The 16,200-nt window shown below is 41.4% G+C and overlaps 1 protein-coding gene across 3 annotated transcripts in view; it reads right to left on the bottom strand.

Moving 5' to 3' along the window:
- Positions 1–16,200, bottom strand: part of TBC1D12 (TBC1 domain family member 12) — a 306,314-nt gene that overhangs the window by 76,179 nt on the left and 213,935 nt on the right. For all 3 annotated transcript variants that reach the window (XM_086922463.1, XM_086922464.1, XM_086922465.1), the window contains 3 exons: positions 12,400–12,480; positions 9,576–9,670; positions 8,110–8,181 (listed from right to left, as the gene is read on the bottom strand). In XM_086922463.1, coding sequence (XP_086778589.1) covers positions 8,110–8,181; positions 9,576–9,670; positions 12,400–12,480 — 248 coding nt within the window. The remainder of the gene's footprint in view (positions 1–8,109; positions 8,182–9,575; positions 9,671–12,399; positions 12,481–16,200) is intronic.

Genomic DNA, 16,200 nt, shown 5'->3' with positions numbered 1-16,200 from the left:
GATATTAGCTCATAAGCAGAAGTTTTGAGCATCCTCCACTATTCCACTCACAAGTTTGCATGTGAACATGATTGTTTGTCACCCTTAAAAAGAACTTGGACAGTCCTCTCGACCTTCTACACTACACTCCCTTTGCAGGACATCTCTGCAGAGTTCAACTGCACTGAAAAGCACGATAGCTGAACAGGACTTGAGGGGACGAGAAACATGGCTAGAGGATTGAACAAGCCATTGCAGTATGGCACCATTTTGCCATCTCCCAGCTGCTCCTTGATAGGAAGCTATTTTATAGGAGGCGGTAAAGTACATCGTTTGAATAAACCGAGACGCACATTATGTCTAATTGACATTGTCACAGCTAGAGCGATCACTGACATCTTCAATATGGGCAAAGAATTCTGCCGGAGAACAGGTACAGACTGTAACAGTAATGAAATAGTAGAACTTCCAATCCCCAACTTTAGTCAATTTGCTTGAGTTTAAATGCACTGCACCAAATAATTGGAATTCAGATGCTCATCCACCTTCTTTGTATATTTGTTGTTCCTTCTGTAGCACCCAGTGCACCCAGAGACCACAATCAGACAAAATGTCTCGAAGTAAAGTCAATACCGTTATATAGGTTAAAGCTGTTGCCAAAATCATGGAGGAGCCAGATAGGACTCAGAGAACAGGGATGGGATAAAGATGTTACAGAATAGACTGTAGAAGAGTCCATGAGGCTACACCAGTGTAGGCGGGGCAACAACGCAGAGGAGGATTTGCAAACTTGGAAAGGGATCATCACTAAGTTTGAGGATGTTGAAGAAGCCCCCACAGACGATGGGCAGGAATTTGAGGTTTAGGGATATAGTAGTAGCCATGGGGAAACGTGCACATTCTTTTTGTGGGGAGAAGGAGTAAAACAGGATTATTTCCAGTGTGAGATTCTGCACATACTGGTCCTTTTTGTACAGAATTACTGCTGTTTTAATTACATGTCTAGGATGATGGCTCATTTGCTCAAATTTCTTAATGGTACAGTGTTTACAATGTGCTGAATCATCTAATAAAATAAATACATTATTAATTAAAAAGAAAAAAAAGATGTTGCCAAAACATTATGTGCCTCCCGAGAAAAGGAAAGCAGTGCTACGAGAAACATCTACCTTCAAATGACCTGAAGGTATGGATGCCATGGGTAGTATACTTAGTAAGATTTTGTAGGTTTTAATACTACCAAGTACCATAATCATAGCATCACACTGAATGTGACATCAGATGCCCATTACAGAAAACCACATCTTGGTAAATGAGGTACAGATTTGAGAAATGAAATGTGTGCCCTTTGATCTAGATGCAATCGTGGATAAATAACTTTAGAAATAAATGGCAGGACCCAAAAGCGTAACCTTTAAACACTGCAGCCACAGTTAATCTCACACATCAATCATCAACAGACAAACAAGTGCACCTTAGTCAGGTAAACGTTCCAGAAGCCGCAATAAGTTAAGTAGCATAGCTCAGTGTGCCAATGCTCTGTTAAATGGTTAGGTTTTCTATGCTGGATTCGAGGGCCCACAGTTTCAATCCCATCATTCTCACTTGGCTAAACTGTGTGAACTGGGCAAATCATGGACTACCTTGTGTTTTACGTTAAAAATCTGGCACCAGTAAGGCTGCTTAGAAACAGTAGGAAGGGCGTTAAGGAACAAAGGTTTACATCCCAATTCTAGCTGTCGCCTTTTAGAACAGGGTGAATGAATCTGAAGGCCAAGAAGCTTAACACAAACCTTAAACATATGTAATTGCAGTATCTTTACCAACTGCCTTCTCTCTCTTAGTCCCCTGATTGATTAACAATGGAGCTCTCAGAAACGATTAAGGTATCATGAGCTAAATATACAAACAAGAATGTACGTATTTATTAAATAACGGCTGGCAAAAGTAAGGGATAGTAGTTTATGTTTCAGCTGGCATTTGTTACGTCAGGCAGTAAACTAAAACAAACAAATCGAAAAATGTTCAAGACTCCCCCCCCCCCCCCCCTTAAATATCTGGACATTAAAATAACTCATACTGAGCCGTCGGAGCGCTCAGACTGTTAAGCACTCTTTTCAAAGTATAGGGTAGGTCAATGGGTGATGACAAAGAGGAAGGAGCTCTGTGGGCGAGGACCCGACCTCAAATTCTGGCTTCCCTCTTGAAAGAATTGTTGGTTCTGGAGCTTATTCGAGCCCTCAGCATTTCATGCAGTTAGATGGCTCAGTTCACAGCTGGGCTATACTAGATCATGCAGAGGAGATCTGCGAGAGAAGGGAGAGTTAGAAGGAGAAACAGCAGCTAGATGGCATGTCATAAAATAGAGCATGTACAGGCTTCCATAAGACCTGGCTGTGATGAAATAGACTGAGGCTCTACCAACCCTTCTAACAAGGCCCCTCTAAAGTCTGTAGTAGCAAGGTCCCTTTGACTCGCATACCCTACACCAAAATCCTCCTACCGACTCCGTGTTCTTCTTCATTCTGGTGCTCAGGACTGATGCTCCCTACCTTTACACACAGGCATGCTTCATGGGATTTTAATATGTTAAGTGTCAGTTGATGAATGTATCAGGCACTGCTGAATCGCAACAGAATGTTGACCAGCTCTTTGCCAGGACATTGTTGCAGTGTTTACCTTCTCTGGGATTATTGGTGGTGTCAAGTGATATTTAACCCCTTCCATGCGGCCGCGATTCCCCTCGTGTGCTGTAAACAACATGAACAGGGGCGGGCCGTGACGAACCCCAGCCGTCATCAGCACACGAGCACCGTAGTGCATGACGGCTGGGGTTCGTCATCAGCATGGAAGGGGTTAAATAACAGTGATGTGTGTGTGTGTGTGTGTGTGTGTGTGGGGGGGGGGGTGCTTATAACAGATCGACATAACTTTCTTAGAGGAAACTTGGATAAGTAGCAATTGTCATTTCCAAGTTTCATTATGGGTCACTTGTTGGTGGAAAAGAATCCAAGGAATTGAGCAGCCTTTAATACTTGTGTCGACTGGATTGGGTTACCTTCCAGCTCAAATGAGGACCATTATTAAAATCGGTTTACCTCCAAGAGAAATCTAGGCTGCGTTAACAATGAAAATTGAAGGGGGCTTTGAAGAACTTTTCCAAAGCTCATCATTGCCAACTGCAGCACCAAGATGGCTAGCCATGCAGAAAGTGATCCTGTAAGCGCCAGCTACAATCAGGCATGGCTTCTACGTGACATTTATTCAATGAAAGAAGGAATGACTTATGAAGGATGTCTCTGCTTCTATTACTCAACAACTTTATTATAAAATGTTAAATGGTCATCTATAGGGTGACATTCTTAGAGCTACTTGGACCAAAGGCAGGCTAATTTCACACGTAGACTACTCCTTTGTTAAGATGAACTCTTAGATGATAATAGCTACTTCGTAATCAAGAGCAGCAACCATATGCAAATCTTAGGGCTGATTTGGAAAGTTCATCTGTCTTGAACCCGCTCCTGAAAAACAGCCTTCTAACAAACCACACTTATGTGATGAAAACCTAGCTGCCTTTGTAGCTCCGACGGAGGGAGACACAATGAAGCTGATTAACAAGGAATTCGCTAACCTTGCACCTTTTCCAGCAAAAGTCGCTGATGAAATCTCCAACATGACCATGGTACTTTTAGAGCTCAAACACCTAGGAGAACCACAAGTAGCACGGATTGGCCCCATCAAAGCTAGCCAAGATAAGGAAGCTTGGTTGCTACATAGGTATACTAGGATCAAGTTGAAAGGTCTTGAAAGATTTAATCAAACAATGCATCACTCAGAAACAAAGCATGTGTTCGCTGTTTTACAACAAGGATTCAAGAACTTATCAATCTACAGTACAGGTTAGTATCCTTCCGCAAGGTTTAACTAATCACTCCGCAATAGAACTAGCGGCACAGAGACTGGTGGCCTCGGGCACCTGAATGCCTGATGACTCCATGACGACCTTTTCACTCTGCTGAGTTCATTTCGCTGTGTGGCTGCTTTCTCAGCACAGGATAGAAGAGTGGAAGGGATAAGGCATGGAAATGGTTATACCGGTTCGGGAACTTGGAGGCAGAGAAATTGTCCCGTCCATACAGAATAAGGAAGGGCAGCAGATTCAAAATAGCTTAAGGAGTTGCAGCGGCTTTCACACACTACTACAAGAACTTATTTTCTAATACTGCCTCTCCACAGATAGAGCTGGATAGCCTGATACTGAATGATCTACCCCTTCCCTCTATCTCTGCGGCAGATCATGCATATTTAGACCTTCCTATCGCCCAAGAAGAGATTCAGCAGGTGGTATCAAATGCCTGCAGGCAAACAAGTCCCCCCTGGACTTCTTGAAGAAATTTGCATTCCTCAAGGTACAACATCTGGTTCCAGTTCATTTTATTTTTTTGGAGGCCCGTACATCGGATTTCCCACCCCAGGACCTGAGGAGTACCACCATTTCAGGGCTCTTGAAGGAGAGGATGACCCCTCAGGATTATAGCTCCTACTGTCCAATATCACTTTTAAACCCAGACGTGAAGTTCTGTGCAGGGCCTTGGTGAACAGGCTGCCCAAGGTATGCTTGTCCACGAAGACCAGAACAGCTTCATGTCAGCAAGTGGCACTCACTTTTGTCTATGTGGGGTTAGTGTTGCACTGGTCCGAGCACACACACACTATGGGGTGAAACAGAGCTGATATTGGTTATCTTTGAAAAGGCATTTGATACAATTCATTGTCGGTTCCTTCTTGTGGAGCTACTGAGGCTGCCTGCAGCCCCCGTTATAGGAGGTCATTGCACATGCTTTACACAATTTTTTTTTTGTATGTCCTTATATAGCGCTCGAATCACCCGGAGGCATCTCGGCGCTTGCCTTGGGAACCCGTCCTGGATTTTCCCTGTGAGATAGCCCCTAAAGGGCATCCCCAAGGTGAAAGCCAGGCATCCCGTCGCGGGGGGCCGTTGTGGAGATTAAGCAAGCTTAATGCCCAGAGTTGCAGAGTGTGAACCCATGATTAGGTGAGGCACCGAAGCGAGAATTATCGAGTCCGTGGACATTTGAGCTCAAGACCCTGCCGCGTCGGGATTTGAACCCTGGTCCCGGGTCTGACCTCTGCTTCTGGGTCTGCCTGCTCTAACCAGTGAGCCACACTTCTCCACATCTGTGCACATGAGTCAGGGCAAATGGCGTCCTGTCCCCACCCTTCTCAACTGAGCACAGCACCCACCAGGAATGCTCTCTCTTCCCCTTCTGTTGTCCATAGTGATGGATCTGTTCGAGGCACCGTTGAGTGCCTTTCTCAGGGAGGATGGATGGGAAGATAGGTTCTTACTGTACATGGATGACCTTTTGTTATATGTGACCGCTCTGGGCAGAGAGCCAACTGGAAAACGATGGTATTTTCCCCGATACCGAGTGACCTGCCTGGGATCCGGCTGCACCTGGTACTCAAAGTGGAAGATGACTACTTTAGATACTTCGGGATGTGAAAGGCAATCTAAGCCACTGGCCGCATTTCTCTACATCAAACTTTGAGTCAGTTAGGAGGGCTTCCCCTACATATTCCCTAAAGCTGGCAGATAGAAGTTACTGAGACTTGCTGCAACTGGTTAACTGACTACAAAAACAATCGCAGTAATGTACACCAAGACACAAGAGATGTGCTTCGGGTTGAACACCACTCCTTGGACAATTGATCTAGAGATTTGGGCACACACTTAACTGATGCACAATGGGGATATTGTTGTCGACACACTAAAGAAGTCTCCATGAATGGAAGAAACAGACTACTTCATTATAAATGTCTCCACCAGATCTACTATACCTCAGCTAAACTACATAGATATGTAGGGAGGGCCAATGGCGCATGTGAGAAATATAATAATCTAGCAGAAGACTTCTTGCACCTGGAGTGGGCTTTGGTTGTGGACAATTAGAACAAATTGGTTCCAGTACTAAATGACATTGTGATCCTGACACTGTAGATGCAGGCCCTACTGGCGCGTCTGTGTATTGGTAAAATTATATCTAAGCAGAGTAGAAAAGTTTTGATCTGGTTCTGCTGTTGGGTAAACTACTGGTAGCCATGTCATGGCGAAGGGGTGCACTTCTCACAGTGGACAAATGCCTTACTGACTTGGCATCCTGTAGCGTGAACTTTGAAACCTACCCCCCACTACTGCTCGGAGGGTCTCGCTTGAGGGACGGGGGTTCTCTGCAAACATATCTTACTGGAAGAGAGCATGAAGAGAACAACAAAAGACAAGTATCATGATCCCACTGGATCACCTTCAGTGGGCAAATAAGGAGTGGGGAGACTCAATTAAAGGTAAATAGCTTGTTGACCAAGGGTTGAGGATTCTTTTTTTTCCTTTTTGTATACAGGAAAACTTGCATACTACTATGCGATGATGTATCAGTTGTATATTGTGAATGCTATAATGGCCAAAATACTGTATTGCACTATATTTGATGAGAAATAAAACATTTAAAAAAAGATACTTAGGGATGCGAGTCATGAGGTACCCAGATGAAGGGCAGAGAGCTAAATATCGCACCACTCCACAGACATACTATACTGGAACTGCAGAGCTGGTCCACCTTACTGCTGAAAATAAAGGGGTGCAGTTCGCTCCTCAAGATCATCTTCCTACAGAGGTTCTAAAAAACACATTCCAGAATGTTTCATCCCCCCCAACACCGGCATATAGAACCCCTAACCATCTCAGCACCACAGTACGTAATGCAGTCAAGTCCAGCTTGCGCACGCTTACTAATTAGCCGCCCCTTCTCTTAACATGCTAAAGCACCACAAGTTAGAAAAGAACTTCGCTGGAAAAAATCTTACCTTCTCCCACAGGCTTCAGCCTCAACATCACCATCCAACTCTTAAAAATTGAACATTCATAACACTACACTTTAACATCACGAACCTCCTAATAGCCAATTTCATATACTATTCAAACCACTTGTTTGTTAGATTGCAATTTTATTGATCTCTAGTTTCTCACATAGCTATAGATAGCATCCTCCCTATTACCTATCAACAAGGTTTATGCCCACTATACATTCCTTTATTCTCTTATAACTCTCCTAACTTTTTTGCTCCTGAAATTCCGGAGGCCGAGAGTTTTAAATTAACCTGAAACTGAATCGGGGAGAGGTGTGGCGCCAGGGCGTCTGACGCTGGAATCTGGGGATCATGGTTCGATCCCCGGCTCTGGCAGCAGATCAGCCCAGCACCATGTGACTCTGGGCAATAGCTTGTTTAATCTTCCCAACGGCCCCCAGCGCCTAGAGACCCTTACGGGCGATTGTTCGCGCTTTACAAATGTGGATTATATTATATTATAACCCAATTTACATTTAACTACTGACACATGTAGGACTTGAAATATTGACTCATTTTTGATTCTCTTGTATCCATCCGGAAGCACTTTTCAGCTATAAAACTTGCAACTTGGAACAAACTTTGCACAAACGAATGTGAAAAATAACTATACCTCTTTGCCAAAGCAGAGCAGTTGAAAGAAAGGACTTTTCTCTTGTATTCCAAAAGTTTTAAAAATGTATGTGCTCAGAGTTACACACATCCTGCATTGCACAAACAGCACTGATCAGTGCGAAGGAATGACTCGCTAGTGCACTGTGCCTATAAAAGTAAGTCCTCAACTAACATTACTTTATTTTTTTGGTGGTAGAGTGAGAAATATCTTGGGGATCAGACAGCACATTTTCATCACCCTACCAAGTTTTAGTTTAGTTTAGCACAAAAAACACCACTTCCTGGAGGAACTTGGAACTTTTTCTGGAATCATGGACAACTGACGACCTCCCTCTCCAGTCTTTTCCCTGCGTGCAACACATGCTAATGTCCCAGCAGGTTTCTGCTTATGTGGTTAAAAAAAACTTGCTGTTAGGAAGGTGCCCTCGACATTGTTGGTATGGGCAACAAAACCGGACTTTAATGAAAAGATGAGTGTCCAAGAATTGCTGGACAAGAAACACACAAAACTTGAAGGAATGGAGCATGTTAAACATATGTCAAACAATAAAACACTAAAATATTTAGCATAGAATGAAATATACTTACATATCCAACGTCAGGTCTGTAGCATGTGTATGCCCCTAATACACTGTGTAAAAGATCATGATACGGACCACCCTTAGGAGAAGAAATAAAGATTAGTTTGATTAAAATGTGCACTCTGAACAAACAAATAAGGTACCTAAAACTTAACGCAGCACAACATTTTTTTCATAAATTCTCCCTAATGCCAAAAGAGAAATATGTAATTTCCACTTTTCATTTACTGGGTGCGAGGTGCGGTCACCCAATCAATCGTTGGGGTACTTCATTTTTAGAATTGATTTTAATCTTGCTGTAGGAGTAATGAGTCGAAGAGGCAAGTATGCTCAGTCAGTGCATCAGGATGCTGCAAATCTTCTACTGCAAAAGAAATTAGACTTTTTTGCTCTAAAACCAATTAATAAAAACTACACCTGAACAACCCTAACAGCACTGGAAAAAGTTAGTGAAATGAACCTATAATGCACTAAAGAACTATGCACACATTTGTGGATACAGCCATTGTTTTGTGTACAAAAAGAAATCCACACCTCCATATTTATTTATATATTTATGTGTAAAGCACAGCTAATACCCTAAGGCACCTAGGCGCTTGTCATCCAACATCTTTCCAACAGTAAGATCGAGACGTGCAAAGTCTAAAGTATAGTCTAATTTTTGCAGTAAAAAGCCAAGCCTTAAAACCCTTCCTGAAAGAAATCAGGTCAGGCGAATTTTTGAGTTGGTATGGCAGATGATTCCACAATCTGTCTATGATATTTAAAAAAACTTTTGCCACCCCAGTTTGAAAGTCGTGATTGGGGACTTCCACCAACATGTGTGAAGAGGACCGCAGTGTATGCCAGCGAAAACGGTCAATCAGATATGCAGGGCCTTGATTATCCGTCTGTTGGTGCTGGACTAAATGCCAATTAGTTATAGGGCAGTCTTGACTTTTTATAAATTGAAGCATAAAAAATGTCTAACAGTGGAGGGTGTACTAAATACTAGGAACTTGGACAGTAAAGTATCATTCCCCCTTTATTACTAAGGCTGTTGTATGGAACATCCAAGAGGGCCTAACTAGAAGTGCAGAGTCTCCTATGAGGGGTATAGACAAATCTTAGAAGTAAGATATTGACGGGCCAGAAGTAAAGACATTTATTAGTAAGGCAGGCTATGTTACACAGAGTACATTGTCCCACAGAAGGTCTGTGTAAGTATCTTCTTGAAGCTGAAATAGGAGTTGGTGTTCTAGTCCCGGTGATATTTTCTACTTCAACTACTACATTGTATGATCTCTGGGGTCTTACAATGTCTTTTTCGAATAAACTGCTATTAGTTGTATTACTAGTAGTCCAAAAGTTTTCTGGTTGGACTGACCACCGATGGGCTTTTGATAGGAAAAGCAAGAATAAAGAATAAAACGCAGTTGAGTAATTACCTATCTTGGACAAACATGTTTTTAAATGTAAGGTCATGATCCTCACCTTCTGAAAAATAAAGAGCGATGGGAATGTCCGGGATATATCCAGCTTTATTAACTCAAGGCTTGCCTCACGGTCAGCAACAGATGATCCTGTATCTGCAAGTCAAGTTTAAACATACAATGACTATCTCATTGATATATTGCAGCATAGTTGGGGATAGCAGTGAACAAGTCACTATACACAATAAAATGTGCACATTCATGCATCCAAGAGCTTCGACTATGATTGGAAAAGAAGTATGCAGGTTTACTGATTCACAGAATGCATTAAGAGAATAAAAGTTATCCACTCTGTGTATTTCAGTTAGCAAACAATTCATTGAACTAGGCTTTGTGTAAAGTTCAAAATCCCATTTTTTTCATTTAACAAAAAATATAAACCGAGAAAGCGCTTTCCCCTGTGCTGGCACGAAACATGGAGTTTACCCTCTCCTTTCCCACACTGGAAATTCACTTATTAGAGTTCTACAAGAGTAAGCATAAATGTGTTTCTAGTGTGGGAAACTGCCTATAAACTGCTTCTGAATGCAGGGGTCTTCAACACATTTTATATTTTGCTGCTGTATATTAATAAATGCGGACACTCAGGTGTACTCACACATATTATTGAAAAATTGTATTCATATGTGATAAAGACATATAGAAATCATAAAAGAGATACTGTGCTCTCTTCAGAAGAGAAATAGAATGCAATTTCCAGTTAATTAACTCTCCCACGACAAAATAACTAACTCACATAGTCCACGCCCCCATCACCTTAACCCCTTCCATGCTGATGACAGAACGGTTCCGTCATCAGCTACGGGTGAGCTGTGCTGATGACGGAACCGTTCCGTCATGAGCCCGTTAGAACCTTAGAACCCTCAGCACAGCGCGAAAATTCGCGCCGCGCTGAAGGGGTTAAATTAAAAAGAGGCAAATGAAAGCAAAGAGGCCATTTTTTAAACAGGACCAAAGGAAGGAGAGAGATTAAATAAGACTGCAAGGCACACAGAATGGCAATAACAGCAACAGTGTATACAGCATGATTATACAAGCGTGCGTGAATCAAGGCTTGCCTCAGTTCATTATATAGCTCAACTTTAGCGTTTCTCTAAATTCGTGCATTCTCATTAAAAGATAGAAAAACGAAGTCCTCTATTTAGACACGCATTATTGGCTTATATATTGTTTTTCTCGCAGAAATCAAGGGCCTACATATTCACATATACTGACAAAATACAAGAAACTCTTGCACTCAACACTATGTATATATATATTCAATCCACGAAAACGAAACAGCCACTGCTTGAGGCACAAATGTACTTATAGTGTAACCAATCTATAGTTATACTGGCCCTATTCAATGTATAAAAGTCAACTGCAAGCATTTGGTCACCCAGAAATTAAGCTTGATCTGTATACATTTTAAAGCTATCAAAAAGTGATGATAAATAAATTACAATAGATGTTATTTGTAGAAAGGTTTGCAGAAATTGTGTTTATTTGTCCTCATCGCACGTTGTGATTTTGGGACATGGAGGACCTTTTGGTATGCATGTTCCAGATATATGTTGATTATTCAAACTAAATGATGTGTGGCAAATGTGAGCACACCGCATGGTTCACTAAATAAAGAGTGGTAGATATGAGAAGTCACTGACAACTGATGGGGCATACATCTGTTTTAATTATGGAACTATATTGTACAGTATGCAGTATCAAAGAGGCTCAGCAGTAAAATTAGATTTTTTTTTCCAGGAAGGGATGGCAAACGCACCAATGGTAAATAAAAATATATATTATTTTTGCATTTTTATATAGCTCAAACTCGACCCGAAGGTATCAAAGCATTATACATGAGCACCAGTTACATTACAGATGGACACATTCATTTCTAGGCACAGGGAGATTAAGAGATTGGCCCAGACTCACAGTATGTTTGAGCCTCCAGCCAGATATATATATATATATATATATATATATATATATACACACACACACACAATTATTTAATAAAGTGCCTGTGTATAGAAACATTGCAGCAAAACAGCTGAAAAAGCAACATTTTTTAAAATCCCCGAGGACCGGACTATTGAGATGTTCGATAATAACAGGATTGGTTTACTGTTATTTATGATTTTGAAAACAAACGCAGAATATTTATTGCCCAAGGATGTACTTCAAAGGTGCCATTCCATAATTTTACATGTATTTACTATACTGTTGCTTCCATCAAATCGTAGACATAAATGTAGTTAACAACAAATTATTAATTTAAAAAGTACACACTTCAGGCACTGCTGTGTGATTTCTAAACCAGGCTACAAAATGTTTGCAGTTATTTCTTTTGGTCCATTGTGAAACAACCTTGGATCAACTTTCTTGGCAGCGAATACATGGCAGGGGACAGAGGGAGGTTGGAAATACTTCATGCTTTCCATTCAATTCGTTTACAGTGCTTTGTTATCACTCTTTAATTAGCCTGTGTTTACCTTTCTCTTCCAGACAACGGTTCCTTTCCAATTAATCTTTGTAATTGGAACAATAGATGGAAGAGAGCTTTCTTTCAAATCCGTAACTTGTTACCATTGCAGGCAACTGCTTTCTTATGCTTTATTAGAGAGCAGAACCGCAAATGTTTATCTTCGAAATGGCTCACATCAAGCTAGAACGGGCCGAAGGTGTGAATATCTGGTGGGAAATACATGTCGCAAATTGCGCCCAGTATGTTTGTGACCAGTAAAGTATGAGACCTTGGAATATCCAAATCACATTATTTCTGCATGAAAACCACAGCATAAACATGATCAATATTGCCATCACGAGTATATTGAGGAGCCTACCATCTGTATCATTCGTCGAACAGGTTTCATTGAAGTTTCTCCATCGTTCCTTAGCTCTGGATAGGAAGATTTCATAAAGTTCTGTGCAAATAAAAACATTCAGAAAGGGTAAATCTAAACCAAAAATGTTAACAAATTCTGTGCTCATTCAAGCAGTTTGAAATGTAACTTTTTTATCTTAATAGTGAAAATGTGCGACTTTGGCATCAACATTACATGTAATTAGGCTTTGCTGCTTTAATCTGATCTCTGTAATTGGCCACACGTATACATACACAAGCCATTCTTTTCAATATATACATGCATCGTATTAGTTAGTTCATGGTTCTTCATGCTTTATTCCGATCTCCTGGCTGAATTTCTCGTACCAGGAACAATGATATTGGTGGTTTGATCATACTTGCTGGACGTTGCTGGCAGTCGGCCTCCAGTTTGTTTAGTCTCTAGTTTTCCCTATGAAACACTAGTCTTTGATATTCTACATATTTTATTGTATTACCCTCAACATATAGCACTTTTGTTTAGAGATGCTTACATTCTCAAACTACCAAATGTTAATAAATTAAGTTTTCTTTCAAATAAAAATTGTTATTCCTAATTTTTCTAGATACTGACACATTTCTGCTCTCAGTCATGCCTTACTTTGTCATAGTTACATGTTAATATACGTACTGCACTGCTCTGTGGGCCGATACCAGTTGCATACGATTATCTCACTTTATGGGCTGAATAGATAAACTATGGATAGCCATTAGATATTAGTAGAGATTTGCCATCGCCTCAGGCAGCCCCCATTTTACAATTCCTACCCATCTGAGACACCACACCAAACCTTTTTCTTCACAGGCGATTAACCATTCAAACTGAACCCCTCCCCTTTTATTGGACTATAACGGTATACAGCCATCTTTCCTGGCACATGATGTGCCCTCTTGACCTCAAGATCTTGTGTCCAGAATAAATATCTGTTTTTAAATGATTTTCAGCAGTTCCAATCTACTCTAAATGTCCTTGCTTCCCAATCCTATCATGATTTAGAGATGGAAAAGATAACATACATCTACTATGTAGGTCTGAGTGGCCCCACAGAGGACTAAACTAGACACTAAGAGACCTACTGTGCTAGTATTGTACAGCGTATTTAGTCACAGAATACCCAGTTGATCAAAGTGAATGTGACAGGAGACAATGCTCGCTTTTCAGCAAATCAGAGGGAAAATGGTAGGCAAAAACCCTGACAATTAACAATTCATTGACTGGTTCTGTTCTCTCTACAAGCACACCCAATTACTCAATAGAAAGGAATAGTGCTTAGTGAATGGGCAACCTCAAGACATAGTAAAGTAATGCTGCTCAATTCCCAGACAGCAAAATCAGAAAGACAAACATGTATATCTGAGGGGGACAGTGTAGCACGAGGTGTATCAGTTGAAAGAATGGCAGTGATTTACTAGCAGAGCTCATGGAGGTTGAGACGACTCCATAGAGACACTACGAAGCAGAGTCAGTAAGCGATTCACTAGCCGTCACTTTTTCGAGATTGACCACAGGCATGTTCTTTTCATGAACTGAACGAGAATCATGCATAGCCGCATAAAAAGCAGGGGCATTTTCATAATTTGCAGACAGTACTGACAAATCAAAAACGTTTAGAAAAAATGCTCACGTTTCAATGGTTGCTATACATAATTGATGAATTTACGTCGTCAGGATTAGGAACAGCACACAGGGAATAGTCTATTTCCTACGCTCACATTTTCTACAGGACAAATGGGATTTAAAACACTCTATTTAATCTTTTTTAAATGTTTAAGCTAACCAAATATGAACTAATAAATTAACGTACTCGAACTGTATATTATTTGATTGCTAGTGATTATGTGCATCACATTTTTCACCCATTTCATCTGTGATCGGAGGGTGCTATGCAGTATTCCGTCCAGAACTTACTGAGACTAAATAACTTTATTAGCGACTTGGAAGTTGAACTGGTGTTCCACATAAGGAAAGAATCTTCATTTCTTCTGGTGCATGTTCAATCAGAGAGCTGTGGGTGACCGTAAATTGAAAAACACCCTGGGTGACTTCTAGCAGGAGTCGATTAAAGTCCCACAGAACCCAGACATCCTCTCCAATGACTGGACACAGTGACTATGGCCGAAGGTTGCAATATGTGACTGGAACAAAGCGAGGATGTATGGCTGGACCTCAGTGTACGGATCTGGGACACCACATCCTTGCCGCTAGCCCTTTTGGAAAAGTCCAATATCCTCCATGAGACGGACCTCAAGCCCCCTCGCAGGTGTCTGTGTGGGACACCATCATGGATGAGTGGTGTTGGTGACGGGTGCCAAGGAACCAAAGCTCAGAACAAATTCATTTGGGCCAGAACTTTATGAATGCTGAGGCAATGACGGATAAGTCAGCAGGCCAATGTTCCATAACCCAACACAACCACTCTTGTACCATCTCATAACTGGGCTAGAGTTCTTCAAATGTTCAATGTGGTATTTCCGTGCAATAATGCCTCAAATTATATAACTGGTATGAATATCATGAACCATATTTTGGATGAATGATTGGCTTAGGCCTAAATGTATTTACACCCTTGTAAAAAAATCATTAAGGGTCAGTGTTTGAAGCTTCATGTTAGTAAGCTGTTTTTCGGAAAAACATTTGCGTATATGGATCAAAAGGTATTTTTGACGACCAAAACCATATTTAAATCCTACTGTGGACGAAAGCGAACTGTACACATTTCATGCCTATTATGAGAGGTCTTATTCCTCCCACTTTTAGAAGAACCAGCAATAACCTCATATCAGTCTCTCTACCCACCATCCCTCCACCAGAGGCTGAACAATTGGACAAACTCATATCTGTCGACAAAGTTCTTACAGTTTTAAAAAAAAATTGAAAGACGGGCAAAGCACCTGTTCCAGATAGCTACACAGTTCTACTTCCCAAAGAATTTGCACCCCTCATAGCCCACACCTTAAAGAAGTCTTTAATTGCCTAAATCAGCCCCTAGAGCTAACTAAGTCCCTGGCCAAAGCAAGTATCACCCCGATTACAAAGCCGAGCAGAGACCCACCTCATGCTCATCATATTCCCCGATTCGCCTACTGAACACAGACGCAAAGATTTTCTTTAAGATTCTGGCAAACCGTCAGGATGGAGCTGCCACTTTTGATACAACGCGATCAGACTGGATTTATTCTGGCCAACTCAACCTCTGACAATACCAAAAAGGCACTCACCTCAGAGAACTGCCCAAAAATCGCTACAATGAAGTGTTTCTTCTGTCTCTGGACGCAGAGAAAGCTTTTAACATGTGGAAGGCAACACTTGTTAGATAAAGGATCGGGGGCACATTTAGAGGCTGGGTTAATGCGCTCTGCTATTCACCTTTGCCCAGAATATGGGTGAATGGCAAAACCTTCCCACACGTGGAGATAGAGAAACGAAGCGTGGCTCCACCCTCTGAGCTACATTTAAGGTGTCATCCTTTGCTGATGATATTCTGTTATTGCTCACCACATCAAGGGCCTCATTACGATGGCGGTCGGACAGGAGTCCCTACAGCACAATTACGATACAGCAGCCATACAGGCGGATATAAACATCCCTTTTTCTATTGCAGGTTCTGCTGCAGCACGGAAAAGGGTTGCAGCACAATCTGCAATTGAAAAAGAGATGTTTTTGAACATCCATTCACCTTGTCAGGTACCATATGGTGTAGGAGAGTAGGGTCTGCTATCCTATGGTCACCCCAATTTTTGCTTTTTGCTTCACTGGTTT

This window comes from Lissotriton vulgaris, chromosome 5, assembly GCF_964263255.1.
Source record: "Lissotriton vulgaris chromosome 5, aLisVul1.2, whole genome shotgun sequence".
Classification (NCBI taxonomy): Eukaryota; Metazoa; Chordata; class Amphibia; order Caudata; family Salamandridae; genus Lissotriton; species Lissotriton vulgaris.
Note: the sequence above shows the minus strand (reverse complement) of the source record. Positions and strands in the feature narration are given on the sequence as shown.